This window comes from Phoxinus phoxinus (genome assembly GCF_949152265.1).
Source record: "Phoxinus phoxinus genome assembly, chromosome: 16".
NCBI classification, from domain to species: domain Eukaryota; kingdom Metazoa; phylum Chordata; class Actinopteri; order Cypriniformes; family Leuciscidae; genus Phoxinus; species Phoxinus phoxinus.
The window spans coordinates 15,387,857-15,409,881 of record NC_136891.1 but is presented as its reverse complement, the minus strand read 5'-3'; the positions used below and the strand labels follow the sequence as shown (position 1 = coordinate 15,409,881).

The following is a 22,025-nucleotide window of genomic DNA, read 5'->3' as shown; positions in this document are numbered from 1 at the left end:
AACCTTAAGTTTATCAAGTGACGAGAATACTTTTTGTGCGCAAAAAAAGAAGAAAAAAAAGAAAAACGACTTTATTCAACTACCGGTATTCATTTTCTTCTGTGTGGGCCTCTGACGTGAGTTCACGAGAACGCCACAACGCATGCGCGAGAACTGAGAAGATGACACTCACGATCATGGAAAGTGTGAAAGGTAAGCCATTCTTTTTGCGGCATTGGTAAGGCGTGGTTTCTCATTGGTTTCTCACAATTCGGACATCCAGGAAATGCACACTTTAGAACCATTTTAAAAACTACACCGAGACCCATCTTCTCAGTTCTCGTGAACTCACGTCAGGGACCCACACAGAAAAAAATGATAGTTGAATAAAGTCATTATTTTTGTTTGGTTTTGCTTTGGTTTTACAAAAAGTATTCTTGTCGCTTGATAAAGTTAAGGTTGAGCCACTGTAGTCACTTTGACTATTTTATTAATGTCTTTACTAACTTTTCTGGGCTGGCAGATGAAATTACCTTGCAGCCAGAAGGAGTGAGACAGCTCTCAGATTGCAAAAATATCTTAATTTGTGTTCTGGAGATGTATGAAAGTCTTATGGGGTTAGAAAAACATGAGGTTGAGTAATTACTGACAGAATTTTCATTTTTGGATGAACCCTTTCATATAGACTTTTGCATAGTTCCTTGCACAATATTATTAATAGATAATCCAGCCCGGTCTCACCCCAAAACGTCATATACTGACGGGTCTTGACCATACGTCAACATACGACGAAAAGGGTACCCCTATAACGTCAATATGAGACGCAGACATAAGCGCACCAGCAGCGCCTCCTAGCTGTACCCTAACGCATACCTAAACCCAACCATACCCGAATCGTCACACATGGACGTTAAAGGGTACCCTTTTCGTCGTATGTTGCCGTATGGTCAAGACCCGTCAGTATGTGACGTTTTGGGGTAAGACTGTGTTAGATAATCTGCCCCTGTAATCATCATTTGTGTGAAAGGGGTATAAAGGTTGCCATTTTACTGCCTCTAGTATTAATTTCAGATGAAAACTGCAGTGAATTGTATGTATAATACAGTAGGTATGTTCTTGGAGTTGTACAAAAATGTAGAGGCATGTTTTTCCAATGAGCTGTGTTTATTCGATTTACCATATGCTACATGGTGACATAAAGCTCCATAAAAATGGGTATCCAAAGGCTTTTGAGAACCTTGTTTCTATTATATTGGCTGCATATCAGTGAAGATATGAAAGAAAAAGAAAAATAAGCTACTTATGTTTGGGTTCAGTTATACCTACATAGCAATATGTGCATTTGTGAGTTTTGAAGGGTCTGTTCAAGAGATGCATTTGAAGATCACTTGATTTCAAAACTTCATGTTAAATTATAAACAGCTCACATACTGTCCTTTGGAAAGATGGTGCACAAACTGATCTCAATGTAAGAGCAGTTTCAGGCTTCAAAAGGTGAAGAGCAGAGGTTAGAAGAAGTGTTATCGTAGATTAATAACAAATGAAACTGTGCTAGAACCATTTTTTACAGGCTTAAAGCTTTTGTTTATTAAATGTGCTTTACATTTCTATAAAGCACAGAGACTGAGTCATCTCCCATATGTGAGCATGCAAATTAGAATATATTGCATTTTGTAATTAGATTCTGTACTTTCAAACTGTAGGGTCCCTTTATGGCAAATGTCAAATATTTTAGAGGAGAAATATGAAAAGTAATAATCATAGTTGACAAATGATTGTATGTTAGTTTACACTCGCTATTTGTAAATTGGTGCTCCGCATCTTTTTTAACCAAAATAAGGGGACTAAAGCTGATAATAAGTGTGATTGTTAATGTGTTCTTAACTGCACCAGCCTTTTTTATTTCATGTTGATGTTTCCAGTGGCTGTTCTGTGGCAATAAATCTTGACAGTAAATGGGAATTAGTGGTGCTTCCTTTTGTGAATGAATCAGTATTTTTGAAGAAATCTTTCTTGGTCATCTCCATGCACTCCAAGACTCATCAAGACTTATTTTCAGTCTCTTCCTTTTGAAGGCTTTTCTGCTTCCAAAGACCAACTATAGCACAAACCAATAGCATTCAAGCGTTTCATTGGTTGTGATTGTAAACCAGTCTTGACCAGTTTTACTGAGGCTTCTAGGCTAGAGTCCTCCATGGCATTGAACGCTAACCATCTGCCCTGCAGGAGGGAACGGAGACGTCACGTCACGTCACGTCAGAACGAAGAGAGCCTGAGAGCCCAATCACCTTTGAGTGTAAACTAAAATTGCACTCAGGTGCTGAGCTGATAACCCGGCCGCTTAGCAGTGGTGCAGCAATTGTGGCGATGGGACGTAATGTCTCCATTGGTTACAATAGTAACCTACTGTAAACGTTCCCTATCACTCAGTCACGTTCGACGTTACGTCAGAACGACTGACGAATTAGGATCCCACAGAGACAGAGCGGGGCCCTCCCGATTACTTGCTACTGGTAGCAAGTACATGGGAGGACACAGGCTCTACACAGAGATTATAAAATCTAGCAAACGTGTTAGGTGGTGTCGCCCAGCCCGCAGCTCTACATATGTCAGACAGCAAGGCACCGTGAGACAGTGCCCAGGAGGAAGCAACACTCCTGGTAGAGTGAGCTCTAACCCCAAGGGGGCACAGCTCGCCTTGGGCCTGGTACGCCAACCTCTGCTTAGAAACAGCCTTTCCCTTCTGCTTGCCTCCATAGACAATGAGCTGGTCTGAGGACCTGAAGCTCTGCGTTCGGTTAACATACAGGCGCAAATCACGGATGGGAGAGAGCAAAGCAAGGGATGGGTCTTGCAGGATCACCACCTGGTCCTTGAAGGGAGTGGTGGGGTCTCAGGATTACGTGAAAGTCTGGCCAATGAACATACACAGTTTATTAAGATTCAGGCTGAAAATAAACAACTCTGATCGGGTGTTTCCGGGGGTCTTCTCGGGAGAAGAACATCAATCAACAAACAGGCTTCACTCCAAAGCACAAGTGCACCCCGTAGAGGGGGCTCTAGCTGAAGTGATCGTGTCTACCACTTCATGGGGTAGACCACTTAAGTAATCCGTGTACCGTCCAGATCAGCTGGAGTTCCACAGGGATTTTGCATTGGCTTGTTTAGTTTACACTCAAAGGTGATTGGGCTCTCAGGCGAGATCCCAATTCTTCAGTCGTTCTGACGAAATGTTGAACGTGACTGACTGAAAGGGAACAATAAATACAGTATAGATAGATTGTCATATCTATCTATCTTCATATCTCAAACTTGCTTTATGCAAGCCATTTTAGACATACAATATAACTTTCTGTAAAGCTGCCTTGGAACAACATACATTGGGAAAAGCTTTATACAAATACATTTGACTTGACTTTCATTTGACTTACAGATTTCCAACATTATTCCTTAGAGGCATCAGCACAGAAAAAAAGTTTATTTGTTCCATAACTGCAGCAGAAATGCTGCTTTTCAGTACTTTAAAAAAGACATTATGCTGTCTTTCAATTACTATTTTCATTATATGTTGTCACTATAATTATTTATCATAATACCTTAACAATAATAGCACAAAACCAGAATCGCAGTCATTTGAATTAAAAAATATGTATCAGGTTGCAAAAAAATGTCAAATAAAAATTATTAAGGTAAATCACATTAATATATATATATACATGTCAGTTCATTCAAAATAATGTAAATAGAGTAACTAGTATTTAATTATAAATTCACATTGTTATAAATTAACCAACCAATAGGTCTGAACAAGAATGGCATAATGGTCTTACATGTGCATGTTTTTTTTTATTCCCACAAAGGTACAGTGATTGAAAGGGAACACATATTATATCAGAAGTCCAGGATTTGTACCTTCATTTGGATTTGTCTGTAGCTTCTCGCATTAAATAGAAAAATAAGATGATAAATGTTATTTTAAAATGTTAATTTTCTAGTGTGAAACTTCAATAATCTGGACCCTTATAAATTGCTGGTCTTCCAATCATCACAATATCTGAAATAATTTAAGAATAAAACGTCTATGTAAAAAAACAGGAGATTTTAAATTTTGCTGGCTCAAAATTTATCTAGAATTTCCTGTAGTGGAAATCATTTTTACTTAAGTCTGTGAAAGACTCTAAAGTTCCATCATACTGTATGGCAAGAGTCATAAAATTACTGTTCTAATCTTCCTTTAACATAATGCTGATAAGAATATTTAACCTTGAGTATACTTCAGAGTATATAACTTGAGATATCTTATGGATGTTTTACTGTACGTGAGAGCGCAGTCAGAAACCTCAAGAATTGGCTGATGTTCAGAAATCACGATCCCAGTCTGAAAACTCCTCCTCTGCTTGAATCTTATCATAGGGGTAGCGGTCAAAGTTTATATAGCAGGGACCCTAAAAAAAAAAACACACACACATAGACACAATCAGTCAAAACAGACTGTGTTACTTTGAAGCTTATGTAAAAAAAAAACGAATTTTACAGAAAATAACTGATTTTTTTTTTGTTCATACTCAAAACTCTGTAAAATTACAAATAATATCTGTAAATTAAAAATTCAGCTGTTATTTTAGGTATTACGACATTAATGACAAATTGCAGTTATTCACATTTTTTTATACAGAAAATGTACTGTATTTTTCATACAGTATTTTTTCTGTTTTCTTAAATTCCATAAAAATGTATGTAAAATTCCAAATATAATCTAATTAAATATCAACAGAACACCCCCCCCCCAACAAAAAAATAAATAAAAATAAAACCCTGTAACATTAAAATAAAACACCTGTATCTGTTTATTTTACAGGTATTTCCTCAATTATCACAACCATATTGTAAAAAAAAATAACTGATATGATGTTGGGTTGAATCTCTGAATATAGCAGCTGAGGTTACATGATAAAGAGAGGGAGTTTAATTTTATATAGATTGTGGTTAATGTCACAATTTTTCACAAGACCCTTGTAATAATATATATTATCCTGAAAATGTTTTGAGCTAATCTATAGATAATGTAGATACATCAAGAATCAACATATGAATCTCAACAATGGGGACAATCAACAAAGCTTTTTTGTGACTTTAGTAGCTTGTTTTATGACGATTTCAGAGTTGATCTGAATTTTTTCATTGTCACCATTGTTGTGATTCATACACTGATTATTGATGTCTGTGTGAGTCTACTCTATATGACCCTGTCATAACATATTCTGTATAATAACTTGATAAATTCTTTCAGACCTTCACAGCACTGCAGGAATTACAACCGTAGTATTGGCATGCGACATTCACAACTAATATTTAATGACTTAATTAGACATAAAAACTTCAGGTGGTATCAATTTATCAGGTCACTACCCATCAAACACAGAGATACACATTTGAAACAGCCAGAGAAAACCTACCGTTAAAACTGAATGGTCAAGAGCCCAACTAAAGCAAACACTGATAACCAAAATGGTGACATCAAACTTTATTATTTTCAGTAAAACATCAACTTCTAAACCTCTATTAATTCTCAATAAAAATGTTAGTATGAAATAAATACAGTCTGGATTGTAATAAGTGAAGATGCTGAGATCTTGAGAGATCTGTTATAATGTTCTCTTGGGATTTAAAGTGTTTCTGTATGGTGTGTTTTGTGGGTCACCATTGTGCTGAAGAGTAGAGCCTGAGCTTCAGTCCAGGATGAGCAGAGGAACAGTGACATGCAGTATGTTGCTTTATTTAAAAGACAATAATTGTGCAGTTACTGATGTAGTGACGTATAGTCACAGTAAATCATATTGTACATGTTATTCACTTTTACAGTGTGTTTTTTGTCTTTTGTTAGTAAAAATTCAGGAAATATATGAGAACTAATTGTTTCTGATAAGATGTTTAATAAAGATTTTGCACTATTATTGACAGTCATTTGACCATTTTTTTAAGACTTTTTATGTTTTACAGTATGCATTGAGTTTCATCCTAAAAAAGTTTAAAAAGCGTCTGAAACCTGATTTTCAAATTTGCCCATTGGCCTTCACTGATAATTGAAAATATATTTTGAGCTTTGTACTAAAAAGAAACATTCTTGCTAAATATTTTTTTTACATTGTGTCAGATGATCTGTGTAAAGAATATGATTTAAGTTAAAAATGTGACCTTTCTTATGAGTCGTACAGTCGGTGCTTCCAGTTGTCCCATTCTTAATTTATGCCAGTTAATGCTGTTAAACCACCTGAGAGATAATTGAGGGAAAATTTGTCATTAATAACAATAGAAACAGCACAAATGCTACACAAATTACTAGCACATCTATATGAAATGTGTGATATGAAAATATTTATATTTATTGGAAATATTAATCTGAACTAAGCACAATACACATTCATAAAGGTCACCTGTGATTTCTGACATCTTTGATTCCATTTTTCGTATTGCCCAAACGCTGTCCAGGACGTGGCCTGGAAGACATTTAAATAACACATAAACTGAAAATTAGCAATGTAAATACCTAAAAAAACGGTTTAACTGGGTTAAAAAAAATAAACTGGGAAAAAATACATTTATTACTTCTCAGATAGAAAACAAATCACAAACTGCGCCAAATAAATTCACTACATGTTAAAACAAGCCAGAGCTTTCGTAATAGTTTCTGTAATTACCTGCACAATTTAGTGATGAGAGATTTGGCACCTTCCCCCATATATGAAGGGAAATTAAGCACACCATCCAAGATCTTGGCATATATCTTCTGAGGTTCTGAACTGGAGAAGGGTGGGCTTTAGGACAAATAAAAGAGGGGGGAGAGTTATCATAAATGCCTGCGAGAAATTCACACAAGTGACTGTTCCGTATATATAATATCTGCAATGCGATTGGCTGGATTAGCTCCACCTTGTCCACTGTATCCAAATTGAGGGCCCTATATCAATGATCTAAGCGCATGGTCTAAAGCGCACGGTGCAAGCACACTTAGGGCGTGAAAATAGGGCCTAAATCCACTTTTGCTACTTTAACGACGGGGAAAATGGTCACCTGGCGCATGGTCTAAAAGGGTTGTGTTTGTTCTCTTAATGAGTAATGGGTGTGTTTTGGGCGTAACGTGTAATAAACCAATCACAGTCTCATCTCCCATTCCCTTTAAAAGCCAGTTGCGCTCGCGCCATGGCGGATTCACTATTTACATGGCGCAATTTGCAAGCGGAAAAACTGAACACTTCTTTAGCGAGGAAACGGATCTGCTCGTGTGCGAAGTTAAAGCGCGCAAGCAGACCATCTATGGGATAAAGTGTACGCGCGCTCTGGACCCGCCTCTAGGCGCATATTACTAACACGCTCTTTAAATAACAAACAAAATCAGGTTTCAGTTGGTCAATGGCACAGTCTATTTCAGTTCCTCAAAATAGCAACGTGCCAACAATGCACCTGAACACATCTCGTTTTCAGACCAGCAGCCCATGGGCGCAAAGGCATTTGTTAAATGCAAACTAGCAAACAACACTTATGCGTACCTGGCTCCCCATTGCGCCAGGTGTGTGATAGGGCCCTAAAAGTTATTGTTTGTAAACCCCCATACTCCCCTTCACTTCATTGATGAAAATGATAATTTAAGGCGGGCTGTGAGCCATTGCGCACCTTACGAGTTAGTTAACCTGATAATCGTGTCAAAACAGATAGTACACGGCACAACTGTACTGCACGATGAGTTGTGGCAGTCGCATGACCCAGTCAATATGAGCTTATTCCAGCAAAAAAAAGTATTGTTCTATGAATGTTTTAAGAGCATTATGTTGTGTTCTTGTAATGTTTTCTGTAGCTAATTTTATTTTGTTACCAGAATGTACTAAAAAGTAGGATAGCACTCTCTAAAAAAAAACCATTTCAAACATGTTTAGTGATAACATTGATCGAACATTGTCCCCTTACATTCTTATAAAGTTTCCTAGCAGACACAGGACTGAACCTCTTAAAATAAGTTTGTTTGAAAGTAATAGTTCAATTTAATTTTCACCATTGAGGAGGTCAGTGTTTGCTTTAGTTGGTCTCTTTGGCCTTGACTCTTAGATGTAAATTTTTCTTTGGCTGCTGTAAGTGTTTGGAATAGCAAGAGAAAATGTGATCAAGTATATAGGGTACTTGTTGATAATAAAGATATTATCATAATATAGCAGCCTGATTTCATCCAGGGACTAGACACTGGTATCAATTTTACATGATCATAACAATCCAGGATTTCTGAAGCATGGGAACTTGCAGCATTTTAATCAGATTTTTTTTTTTATATATATATATATAACCCCTTCATTGAGACAAACATTAACCTCAAGACATCATCGAAAACTCATGTACCACGTACACCCGGATTTACTGTTGAGGCTTGCAGAAAACAATATATGAGAAAACTTCGTACCTGCCCACAAGTAGCTCATAGATTAGAACACCAAGTGACCAGAAGTCAGCAGCAAAGTCATGGCCTTGGTTCTGAATGATCTCTGGAGACATATACTCAGGAGTACCGCAAAACGAGTATGTCTTTTCACCCCGAGAAAGCTCTTTTGCAAAACCAAAATCAACCTGAAATCAAAAGACAAGAAGATAAAAATAAACTTTACTGCACTTGACTGTTACAACATTTGATGTATTTTTTTCTGACAGTGTTTGTCACCTAACAGAATATTCACTCTCAACTCTGTGTAATTTGTATAAAGTAAAAATAAAATAATTGTATGAAAAGTGTTGCTTACAAGTTTCTTATTGGCATTCTCAGTTTTGTTGGATGGACAGTTTTTGGCATATTGATACAGTATTTTTTCTATTTTCATCACCTTAAAAGTGCACTATGCAGGATTTTCGGGGGGAAAAATAGACTCATACTGTTACAAGGTGGTTGTTACAAGGTGGTTGCAGCAGAGACAAAACAGGATCGAAGTGCAGCAGCTTTATTCAGAAACAAACTCAAAACTTCACAAAACAGAATCTCGGATGGGACGGTTGATGCTCCGACGCAGTTTTCAAAGCATTATTGTAGCCTATCACTCACTGTACCGATGCTTGTATCGAAATGATAATACAACGTGATTGATGAAGTTTGAAGCTTCGAACGTCATGCAGTATCGGAAGGTCAGGACAGCTGATCTGAAAAAAATTGTCGCTTCTAAACCTCATCTCATGCATAAAAAGGGAAATGATTATGGGGGAGGCATTATTTACATTTTTTTAACACTACACTTCCCTATATATTTTTGTAAAACAGAAATATTTTTTTCAATTACAATTACTATAATTATGATCACATGTGAATGTGAATCCGTTGACCAGGCTACACATGACAGGAGTAGTGGTCTCATTCGCACAAATTAATTTAGATGAGATTAGATAGAACTGTATTGATTCCACACTTGTGTGTCATGGACTTTCGAAGCTTTGTTTGGTCACATGCTTTTTCTGCTCTGCGGTGATTTGTTAGATATGGTGGAGAAAACAAGTCTGACCACCAGATGTCGCTAATGCGCATTGTGTTAAAAGCTTCGAGTAATGAACCTTTTTCCTGCACAATTTGATGAAAGCCTCAAACGCTTCAGAAAGCCTCGGTTTCCCATCACTAATCTCGGGAACACAAACACAAACAGAAACAACCCCACTAAACGCAACGTAGAATTGACAAAGAACTGATAGAAACACAGTGCTCAAATAGACAGTAAACAGAGGAACTAATGAGACCAACAAGACACACCTGAACTGAAACTCAAATCAGGAAACAAACAGGCAGGGTGTGGAGAAAGACAGAACTAAACTAATGTACAGATTAACCAAACACAGACAAGAACAGAAATCAAATCAAACTGACAGCGTGACACATAGGCTACATAAATAATGCATCTCAATCATTACTTATGGTCCACAAGAAGAGTGTGGTGGTGTTTTCGTCTGCAGACATTGTCCTGTGTCTATCATTTTAACTTTTCTTCTTGAATTCCTGTGTCTGAGATGTTTCCGGCCTGTTAGCTTTATCCAGCAGGTGTGTAGCCCCAGCCAATCACAACACGGAGTGCAGGTGAGGGCGGGGCTTTATCGCCTGTCTCTGAAGCTCAGGAAGCTCATGTTTCGACACAAAAACATTTCACTTATGTTGCTATTGCCTTACTGACTGATATCTTTAACTCGAGTTTGATTATTAGGCATTGTAATTAGCCTAGAAATCTAGACGCACCCTAGCGGCAGCAAAATGTGTTTTGCAGCCAGGGCAGTCTAGTAACTCTCCATAGACCTTCTAGCTGCAAAAACCTAAATTGGGTCAGGCCAATCACGTTGTGTATAGAGTAGGTCGGGGGTGGGCTTAACATATGACGACAGAGTTGCGACGGCTGGCACTTGAAAACAAAGAATGGCGGCTGCGGATGGAGAACAGCGGTCTTTCGAATCGGCTTTGGCCACGACTCTGGAGGACTTCGAGTTAAGTTCTTCTTTAAGAAAAGAGCAAAGAACGGCACTTAAGTCATTCTTAAAAAAGGAAGAAGTGTTCGGAGTTTTGCTGGACCAGATCTTTGCCACTCTGACTACGTCTCGTTGCTCTGGTTGTAGCGCTATCCTATTGCGTGCTAGAGGGATTTTGAGAGAACCGTTTATCCCGCCCCTCGGATTGAGCCGCGTCTATGGAGAGTTGCCAGACTAAACATCTTGATGTAAGTCTGGCTTGCCAGGCTACATTGTAATTACTTGTTAGCAATTATTAGCAAACTAGACTGAAGATGGCCAAAACTCACGTATCTAATGCAGATTTGTTCTAATAGATGTTCATGCAGGCAGGGGTGGACAAAGTACACAACTTCCTTGCTTGAGTAAAAGTACAGATACTGGTCAAATATTACTCCGTTACAAGTAAAAGTTGTAAAGACAGATTTTTACTTAATTAAAAGTACAGAAGTACTCATTTTTAAAAGTACTTAAGTATAAAAGTAAATGTAAATTCAATGTTATTGTTGCATTGTTGCATGTACAGTAATAACCAATTTACAGTACCTTATGCCTCTGAATCTATGCCTGCCTAGCCTCATATCAATATCACATTTATTTCTATAACACAGTTCCAGTAGTTGGATTGAATAAGTGTACTCAATAACATCCACAATGGTTTCGGACACCCAAATAGCTGTTCCCAGTTTTTTGGCTTTTTGTATGAATATGTTAGCCTTGTTACAGTATCTATAAGCTAGTGTGTTCCAAAACAATGACAAAATTTGCATTTAGAAGACCAAACCCAACGTTGAAAATTAAAATCAGAATCACTGATGTCAGAATCCACTGTCAGATTGACGTTAATCTCCAACGTTGGACAGACGTTGTATTGTGGTTGAAAATCGGTTGACGTCAGAAACCAACATCAGTCGAGTTCTGACGTCAACCAGACTTTCATTTCCAACCAAAATGCAACCCCTGCAACCAAAATCATCCCTGACGTTTCTACTTTCTACTCAAGGCCCCTGACAGAAATGTAGTGGAGTAAAAAGTAAGATATTTGTCTTTCAAATGTAGTGAAGTTAAAGTAAAAGTTTCCAGAAAAAATAATACTCAAGTAAAGTATAGATACTCAAGTGTACTTACTTAAGTAAATGTACTTTGTTACTGTCCACCTCTGCATGCAGGCTACACACTACTTATGCATGATAAACACAATATTTGCAAAATAGAGTTGGTTGGGCTGCGTGTGCTGCTGATATCATGTCAGGGGAGAGGGCTTGTTCTGGCGGAGTTCCGCCTGCGAGGAGAGGCCAAGTTTGAACGTTGTGTTTACAAACAGTAACTGAAAATCCTGCATAGTTCACATTTAAGGCTGGAATACATTACACAACTTTTGCCCAGATTTTTTCCACGATTTACAGTCTGGAAGAGTCGACTAGTTGCTGAAATCTGAGCCAGTCTACAGATTTTGGGCAAATAGCGTTGCCAAATTTCACAGAAAATCATGTAGTATTTAATGGGCACATGCAGGCTCAGATTTGTTTTTAGTAGCTTCAGACCATGACTCCATCAAGAGGATACCAAACATGTTTGATATTTTGAGCCTATTTTGGTAACACAGTCTCACCCCGAAACGTCACATACTGACGGGTCTTGACCATACGGCAACATACGACGAAAAGGGTACCCTTTAACGTCCATGTGTGACGATTCGGGTATGGTTGGGTTTAGGTATGCGTTAGGGTACCGCTAGGAGGCGCTGCTGGTGCGCTTATGTCTGCGTCTCATATTGACGTTATAGGGGTACCATTTTCGTCGTATGTTGACGTATGGTCAAGACCCGTCAGTATATGACGTTTTGGGGTGAGACCGGGCTGATTTTGGAAGACATTGTTTGTAATAAACGTGTCATGCGTCTTCTAAAAACATTCTTAAGAACATCATTTAGAGTATGATGCCTAGTTTTTCTCTGTAACTGCAAAGTCTGCAAATGTATGATGTATACAGTCTGCTCTGATTTTAAAAGTAATGTAGGGTATTCCAGCTTTTAGTGGACTGATAGGGGACCATATGCTTTTACATTTGATGCCTTGGAATTTGTCTTAGATACATGTTATTTTTAAAAATCAGTTTCAAATGTGTCACTTAGCAACTCTAAAAAGGAGTTACAATTATCTATGACAGAGATTGGAGGAATTCAAAGAGACAACTTGCACTAACATTCACATTCCACAAATTAGGCATGTAAAAAAGGAAGCAAGAAAAAATGTGTATCACCAAACTCCTCAGTGAATTCAGATGCCCTGCATGTTTGGACATTCATCCTGATGGTAAATCTTGAAATATATCTTGTTAAAATCTATCTCAAATATTTTTGTATATTTTTTGTTAAGAGGATCGATAACAGCCTTGCACATGATAAATGTTTTGAATTGTCACAGTGGCTAATTTATCACAATTTTATTAGCAGCTTTTAAATGTAAATGCCTGTAATTGATCTATTTGTGGAAAGTAGAAAAATAGATAATTTATTTTACCAATTTCACAAATCCTTTGGAGTCCAGCATGAGGTTTTCTGGCTTCAGGTCGCGATACAGGATGCCTTTGTTATGGAGGTATGCAAAGGCTTCAACCACACAGGCTGTTATAAACACGGCTATATTTTCCTGAAAGCGTCCTCTGCAACATGACAACACATACGCCCACATTCACACATTCAAACAGCACTAATTAAGAATTGTGATATTAGCTTTAAAAAAAAAACAGTCAAACATTAGAGATAGACTGGAAATGGTTTCTAAAGTGTACCATATTATTCAAGCAAAATGAGCAAGAAAGATGATTCCGAGGTGTTGTGGTTATTCACCAGGGGGTTGCTGTGAGTGGTTGTTAATGCATTATGCTGTTGCTACAGTGTTCCTGTTAGTTTATATGCAGTACAGAAATGGAACAAAAGTAGGCTTAAAGGAACACTCCGACTTTTTGGGACTTTAGCCTATTCACCTTATCCCCCAGAGTGAGATAAGTCCATACATACCTTTTTCATCTCCGTGCGTGTTATAAGTCTGTTTGACGCACCCACCGCTAGCCTAGCTTAGCACAAAGACTGGATGTGAATGGTTGCAGCTAGCATACTAATCCAAATAAGTGACAAAATAACGCAAAAATTTTAATATTTACATGTTGTGAATGTGATTTGTATAGTCACAGAGTGTACAAAAAACAAAGTCAGATATGAGACACAGACATATTTTAACCGTATAAATACTGGGAACTATATTCTCTGAAGGCGAAGCACTGCTACTTGGGCGGAGTGATAACCGCAGCACCTGAGACGCGCCGTGGTGAGGAGCAGAGAGTTCGTTCAGAGCGCGTCTCAGGTGCTATAGTTCCCAGTATTTATACGGTTAAAATATGTCTGTGTCTCATCTGACTTTGTTTTTTGTACACTCTGTGACTATACAAATCACAACATATATTATGAAAATGTTTGCGTTATTTTGTCACTTATTTGGATTAGTATGCTAGCTGCAACCATTTACATCCAGTCTTTGTGCTAAGCTAGGCTAGCGGTGGGTGCGTCAAACAGACTTATAGCACACGCACGGAGATGAAAAAGGTGTCTGGACTTGTGTATGTATGGACTTATCTAACTCTGGGGGATAAGGTGAATAGGCTAAAGTCCCAAAAAGTCGGAGTGTTCCTTTAATAGGCATGCATTCCTTATCAAAACACCACAAACTCATGAATATCTTACACTTCTTTTAGCTTGGTCCAGATTTCCCCACCAGGGCAAAACTCCATTATCATATAGATGTAGCGAGAATCTTTGAAGGCAGCATGCAGCCTGAGCAAGAGGAGAAAAGTCAGACAGAAGATTATACAGTTATACAGAAATTATTCAACCCACATTTCAAATCAGGTTAATTGGCGAAATGTACAGACTTTCAGCTGTTTGCAATGAACAAATCTAACAAAAGTAATTGAAATAGCTCAACACAGCTAATGTTTAAAGTGGGTTTCCCAAATTTTACTTAAAATTAAACTTTTAGTGACTTCTGCAGTCACAAAATTATTCAACCCCTTCATGGCAAGCATCTTTAATACTTAGTAGAACACCATTCGCTGAAAACGAGATGTAGAACCAGACACCAGCTTCGGGCAGCGTTTCTGAGGAATCTAAGGGTGTATTCACACCTGCCTTGTTTGATTCGATTGAATTTAACTCAAGTTCGCTCCCCCCGCCCCCCCCCCCCCCCCCCTTTCTTAAGACGGACCCGTCTTAAATTCTCTGCAAGTTTTCTTTCGGTTATGTCATAGTTTAAAAAGAAACCTTTGTCATTTTTTCTCAGTCCGAGAAACCCAATATTTTTACTGTTGTCTGTGTCATTAATGTTAATAAAACAACAAAATAAAGCTTTAATTTCTACAGTGAACGACTAGTGTTACTTTACATTTAGGCTTAATTATTAACTTCTGTACCGGAATTAGACTTTGTAACTTTGATATTTCGTATTCATCTCTGCTTGTAATTTGTGTGATTTGTGAATTTGTTCTTATTTTATTGCTGACTGTTCACTTGTTTTTAATAATGTTAGAACTTTATCAGTGAAGAGCATGCTTTCTCCACCAGAACCATCTTGCAGCACATCTTCGTCTTCGCAAAATTCTAATTACAACATCGTATAGCTGACATTGTCTCATATGATGCTCATAAGTTTCTTCATATTGCGTTAGTAGCTGATAACACCAAATCAGTAAAATAATAAAAATTTCACCAAGAAAGATCTCCATAAATTGCCTGTTTTTGCACTTCCTGCTTTTTCCCTGCTTGAGAATGTCTGTCCAATGAATAGATGATTATAGCACACATGTGGTTTTGTTTACAAATTTTGGCTTGTTACGTCCCAGGGCGTAATCATTATGTGTCCAATGTTTTGGTGTTTTTTTTTGTTGTTGTTGTGCTCTCCCTCTCCTCTCTCCTGAGTGCAAATGGAGACCAGCTGACACTAATTACCATCATCTCCTAGTTTCCACTGATTGGCTCCTGACTAGGAAAGCTTGTGGATAAAGCTGGAGAGGAAAGCCCAGTTTGGAGAGGCCCTTTTTGACTCCAGACTGTCAAGACTGTGTTCTCCTGCCTCACACCTTAGCATGTGTGCTAATATGAATTGTACATCGGTTGGCTGGTTGGTTGGTTGGCTGGTTGGTTGGCTGGTCGGTTGGTGTTAACCTAAGCAGACTTGGACTGCAGTTGAGCAAATTTTTCCTAACTTCTTTTGACTTTACTAAAAGAGCCTTGAGTTTAAACAATTTCTAACCTATTATGATTTAGTTTATTTGGAAAGCAATAGGGAGGTGGATGCCATTTCTGTTCATATCCATGGTTTTCTCCTGTGTTTGGCTAGAGAGAGAGTAAGGTAAGAAATTTGTTGTTTATTTTGAATCTTATTTTTGAAAGGTTAAGAAAGTATTCCCCCTAAAGTCAGAACTTTATGTTTATTGGTTTGGCCTTGTACCCTCCTGAAGACTTTTGATGCTTTCCCTTTTCTTTTCTTTTTTGTACTTTGGACTAATCCAATTAAAGGCATTTTTGAGTGTTTCAAAAACCTCCCTGACCCCTAGACTGGGGAGGTACATAATAGGTTCACTTGCAAAAAGGACAATGTGAAAGCGAACCACACTAAAAAAAAAAAAATCAACATTGTATTTGGTCCAGACCAAAGCAAGTGAATTAGCGGACTTTCCTGGTGTGAAAACATCCTATTCTTCATGAGCAATGTCCTCCAGTTCAGTAATATTGAGTTTGCCTGCTGCAACCACCTTCAAATCCCACTAGAGATTTTCTATGGGGTTCAAGTCAGGTGACTGTGATGACTGTAGAATCTTCCAGGACTACTTCTGAAACCAAGCCTAGGGGGAAGTTGAGGTATGCTTGTGATGATTGACCGTTCGCAAAGACACGCCTCGTGAATATTGAATTGAAATATTCACAGCTTAAATATACAACCATGTTGAATTTCAGCCCATAAAAATGCAAGCCCTACAAATACAATGCATTAAAGGATAATTCCGGTATTTAACACCTTGAGTCTATATTGTAGTTTGTTTTGGATGAACAAGAGTGGTGGACAACATTTTTTTGACAATGGTTCCTCTCTCGAGTTTTTGACTATAAAATAATTGGCCATGGACCCATTTAACATTGGAGTCAATGGGCATGTGCGAAAATGTCATTAAAACAACCTTTAACATTAGTTTTCAAAACTGTGCAACTCACCGAGTGATTAGTGATGTTAGTTGATGTTCCAGAAACAAAAAGTGTTGCGAAATACAGTTTCTGTCGTGTTTTATTCGTCATTTTGTAAAATCCCATTGAATTCTGTTGAAGGACTGAGTGCTCGTTAATATAAATGCGCTACCGGAAACAGAAAGGGGGCTGTTTACATTTGGTCGATGTAACGTTAGTCTTTTTGCTCGCTTCCGTTTCTCATAAGGCTAGCGAGCAGAGCAACTGTGCTCCGGGAGAGTAAGCGAAATAAACAATCATTTTTTTTAGGAACTTTACCGCAGTTTTTGACCGCACAAATTCTAACTATATTGGAAGACGTGACCACTGACCAGTGCAATATGAAGTTGAACTCGACTGTGACCGTGAGTGTCCCGCGAGACATAAACATCGGTTATCACCATCAAGTGGTCGGGAGTGTGCTAACGCTTCATATTCAAATATTGAGCGGAAGTTACACGGTTGTGAAAAAATAGTTCCACTATAGCAAAATAAACGGATTGGAATCATATATTGCGACGATATATTGTTTATAATCATCAACGAACACCACTAACCACTCGGTGAGTTTAACAGTTTTGTAAACAAACATTATTGGCTGTTTTAATGACATTTTCGGACATGCCCATTGACTCCAATGTTAAATGGGTCCATGGCCAATTCTATTATAGTCAAAAACTCGAGAGAGGAATCATTGTCAAAAAAATGTTGTCCACCACTCTTGTTCATCCAAAACAAACTACAATATAGACTCAAGGTGTTAAATACCGGAATTATCCTTTAAAATGCAAGCATGGTTAATGCAATGCATATTTTTTGCAAGTAGTTCAATTCAACAGTCTTTTTTATTTCAAAAACATTTGGTATTATTTTACTTCCATAGAAATCTACAGACGCAAACAGACAAAGTGTAGTGAAATAAAGACCTAAATGTGTATTTTGGACTTTTTTTCAGCACAAGTCTGAAAGAAGACATGTTATTGAAGACAAATAGCCCAAAATCTCAAAATTGACCAGTGAAAAAAAAACTATGTTTTTGCCTGCCTTAACCACTGTTGGAGGTCATGCTGTAGAAACATTACAATAATCAATTATATTAAATTAATAACACAAATTACGGTCTAGAAGAGATCAGCTGATCAGAGCATTACATTATTGTCGTCATCATCAAGTAGCTGACATCATCTGATCACATTTTCTATGACTGTTCTTGCCATAATAAACAGGTACAGCAGCCAGAGAAAAACTAATATTGAAACATCAAGAGTCAAACTGCCCAATTAAAGCAAACCAAACTATTCATTAAAAAAAAAATTATCAACATCTAAGCCTCTGTTAATCTCAATAACATTTCCACACATAGACAATCTGGTTTTGGAGTTGTTTAATGACGTTGGAGTCTGACACCAAATGTTTAGACGTCAACCCAATTTTCATATTCAACCAAAATTTGAGGTCTGAGTGATGTTGGAGTCCTTGTCCAATAACATTTATATCTGGGGTGACTCACATTGTGGCCATAATATGAGCACACAATGAGTGCACTGTGCGGTTACACTTTTAGCTCACTGTGAACTCACATTGATCATATGGAGAGATCACTGTGAGATCAACGTGTTGACTGGGTAGCCAGTTCAGATATTTCATGTGTTCTAGCTCAAGCACACCTGGTGCAACTAATGAAGCCCTTGATTAGTTGTATCAGGTGGGCTTGAGACAACACCTGTTTTGCAGATTTGTACTGTTGTGAGGGATTCTATTCAGGGGGTTGAATAATTTTGAGACTGCAGAAGGAAGTCATTAAAAGTTGCATTTTCAGTTGAATTTGGGGAAACCACTTGAAAAATGTGTTGTTACTTTTGTTTGCTTTGTTCATTGTAAACAGCTGAACGTCTGTAAATGTTGTCAATAAACCTGATTTGCAATGGGGGTTGAATCATTTTGATTACAACTGTATGTGAACAATTATCGAATGGTTTGAAAAAAAATATATGATTATAGGTTAGGTAGGTAGCAGCACCAACCTGACAATGAAGTCACATCGGATTGCCTGAAGAATTTTCTTTTCTAAAATAATGTGTCCTTCCTGCTTCTTTGCAACAATGTGCTGTTTACTGATCTTCTTCATAGCAAAGTACTTTCTGTGCTGCAAGGTAGTTACCTAGTAAACAAGCAAATATATTAGTATTTCAGGAGGTCAAATCAGAACAACATTACTATAGTCTGGATGGACTAAACAGTTTTGAATTCCGAACTTGTACTGACAAAAAAAAAAAAAAAAAGACTCCTCTCATACCAGTTCCACTTTTCCAAACCCCCCAACACCGAGAGTGACAGGCTCTCCTTGATAACTTCCCTCCTGGTATGGTACAGGGATGAGCTCTTTCAGCTTTAGAGATGTTTCTGGCCTGGAGACAGCAATACACAAAATAAATACATTCAACAGAAATTACTACATTATGTATAATTTATATTCTAACTTATTTTAAAGGCTTTATTTAGCAGTAGACAGGCAGACCACAATAATGTATAGGAAAACTAGATTCATACAAACTCAGATTAATGAAAGGCTTTAAAAATGTATTGAACTAATATGTATAAATATTATCCATTAATGCCAATTAAATGTTAATAGTAAAGAAATACAATAAATTGTATATAGAAAATTATTTTCCTAATAGTTTGAATTTGGGTAAGTTTATTCCTGTGAAGTTTTCAGCATCATTACTCCAGTCTTCAGTGTCACATGATCTTTCAGAAATAATTCTACTATGCAGCTTTGATGCTCAAAAAACATTGCTTATTATCTACACACTATGGTTGTGCCTGGAAACCTGGAACATCTGGAAACCACGATGCAGTGTCTTTTATCAAATTTCTTTGAAGAAGAGAAAATCTGAAGAGCAGCATTTATTTGGAATATTAATATTTTGCGATATTAATGTCTTTTAATTTAATTTTTTTAACAAATGCAATGCAGCCTTGGTGAAAAAAATGTTTTTATCCCAAACTTTTGAACAGTTGTGTATGTGAAACAAGCTTAATATATGACTGTGAGTTTGTTCTCAGTCCTATTTGAATTACACAACAAAATATCTTACCCAACTTTCTCTGTCTTTTCATCCTCCTCCAGTGAATCAGCACTACAAAAACAATTTGTGATCAAGAAATATTTGTCAGAATGAAAATAACCAATACCACTGATGCAAAAGACTAAAAATAATATTTTCATAAGTTCAAAACTTGAAGCTGGTTGGAGAACAGAATGCACAATAAATGTTGACAATGAGCCACCTGTAAACAGGTCAGGAATAGCACAAAATGTTTCTACCGCCTGTCAAATATGATATACTTACTAATTAGACAGCTAGCGAAGAAAAGCTCTCTGCTTGTTAATCATATTGTGCAATAATTGGTTTATGGACAGAATAATTTCTCTACACAACAAATAGCACCACAGGTGCCCTGAAGCTTGCAGACACAGAGATGTGAGTCATATAAAGTTACATTTTAAGTTAACAAGTCTATTCATTTCAACCAGTCTGACCTGCATGCAGATTTGTAAACATGAGCATTGGTTCAATGGCAGACGAATCAGCCAATCACAGTGATGTGGAGGCACTGCCTTTTCTCACTTTGTTCATTTTTTGTTTTCAAATTACATTTACTTTGGTACTATCAGTTATTTTGGATCCCCCCACAAAACCAGACCTGTATAAGGACAAAAGGTGTATCTGTATTTCAGTAAAGTGAACACAGTCTCCACTCCACAATCAAAAAGGACTTTCTGGTGGCTTTTCCTCTTGATTACAAGTAGGGGAAAAATGCATGTTACAAATGACTAAGCTGAAGACTAGGCTGAATATCTTTACAAATATAGAAGTCACAAAGCAGGAAAACTCACTCGTCATGGAGCTCAAGGCTTTCAAATGGAATGGTCTCCTCAAAAATTCTGTGAGAAATTAAGGACAATATTACATTTTTAAACAAATCCCAAATCAAATTAATTATATACAAATTAAACGAAGTAATATTGTCATCATTGACATCAAACTCACTCTTTATCAATGGAAAAGCAAGTGACAACTCCAACCGCTGTACAGGTGGCTGTCCTAAGGATCTCTCTGGATTATACACAATAGAAGATTTGGTTGACTTTTAAATTTAAACCAGACAGAACAAATATGTATTCCTGACACAGTGCTAATGATGTTGTCACTAAGTAGAGTGACTATGGTTACCGTATAAGAGCCAGTTCTCCAAAATGTTCCCCCTCACCCATCTTACGAATTAGTTTCTGCTGTCCGTTCACTTTTTTCGTCACTAAGACCTAATGTAAAATAATGTGAGATAATTTAAAATTATGTTTAATACAGACACATACCATTCTGTAGCATCTTTTATTGAGAAATATGTTCAAAGTTTCATGTATAGACTTACACAAAAGATTAATGTATTTTGTGTAAGGTTTCAGTTCTGTGTAAAAGTGCTGGAAAGCACACATTTAGATTAAACCCTTATTAAATGCAGGCACTCCTAAGTCATATACGTTGTGTAAATATAAATAAATAAAACATGTAAATAATGTAATCAGCGTTGCAGACGATGTTCAAGAATAAAACTATACTGAGATAAGAAAGCAACTGAGTAATGTTGTCATGCGTTTCTTTTACCTCTCCTTTTAGAATGATGTAAAAAGTATTGCCCTCTGCTCCTTCTCGGACAATGACTTCGTTGTTCTGAAATTTCACCTTGCAGGGGAACAAACATGGATAATACATTGAGTCATCATGTCATGCTTAGAAGAAAATATTCCTGATGTACAAAACAAAAGACAACTTTACCTTTAATTCAAACGTCATCTGTTTCTAAACATGCTTCTGGCTAAATTACACATTCATAGTACTGATAAAATGAGGGTGTCATACTCATTGACCATTCCTTTGAATTTCCCATCTCTAAGTCAATAGTTTTACTTAATGAAAACTACTGCAAACAACAAAATCCTAATGATGTCTCAAGATATTTTTTTAAGGTCTCTGGTCAGCAAGTGCCTGTCGGATTTCTCTCGGAAAGATATAAACTCTGTCGCGACCTATTAAGAGCGATAGATCTTGTAAAATGCAATATGTCATACACAGGCAGAGTAAAGGAGATTTGGAATTTTTGTGTAAACATCCACTAAATCTCATAAGTGGCTTAGCAAAATCATGTTTCACGAATGCTAATAACATTTTAACCAAACGTTGAGTCTCATTTGGAC

General features: G+C 37.2%; 1 protein-coding gene across 1 annotated transcript in view; it reads right to left on the bottom strand.

Moving 5' to 3' along the window:
• Positions 1–3,427: 3,427 nt before the first annotated feature.
• Positions 3,428–22,025, bottom strand: part of prkg3 (protein kinase cGMP-dependent 3) — a 43,899-nt gene continuing 25,301 nt past the window's right edge. Inside the window, exons 9-22 of the mRNA XM_079583896.1 lie at positions 21,436–21,513; positions 21,004–21,092; positions 20,821–20,886; positions 20,667–20,714; positions 19,864–19,905; positions 19,059–19,170; positions 18,787–18,923; positions 14,231–14,320; positions 13,011–13,152; positions 8,426–8,589; positions 6,678–6,794; positions 6,414–6,476; positions 6,175–6,250; positions 3,428–4,424 (exon numbers count right to left, since the gene is read on the bottom strand). Of these exons, the coding sequence (XP_079440022.1) occupies positions 4,338–4,424; positions 6,175–6,250; positions 6,414–6,476; positions 6,678–6,794; positions 8,426–8,589; positions 13,011–13,152; positions 14,231–14,320; positions 18,787–18,923; positions 19,059–19,170; positions 19,864–19,905; positions 20,667–20,714; positions 20,821–20,886; positions 21,004–21,092; positions 21,436–21,513 (1,311 nt within the window). The 3' untranslated portion in view covers positions 3,428–4,337. The remainder of the gene's footprint in view (positions 4,425–6,174; positions 6,251–6,413; positions 6,477–6,677; positions 6,795–8,425; positions 8,590–13,010; positions 13,153–14,230; positions 14,321–18,786; positions 18,924–19,058; positions 19,171–19,863; positions 19,906–20,666; positions 20,715–20,820; positions 20,887–21,003; positions 21,093–21,435; positions 21,514–22,025) is intronic.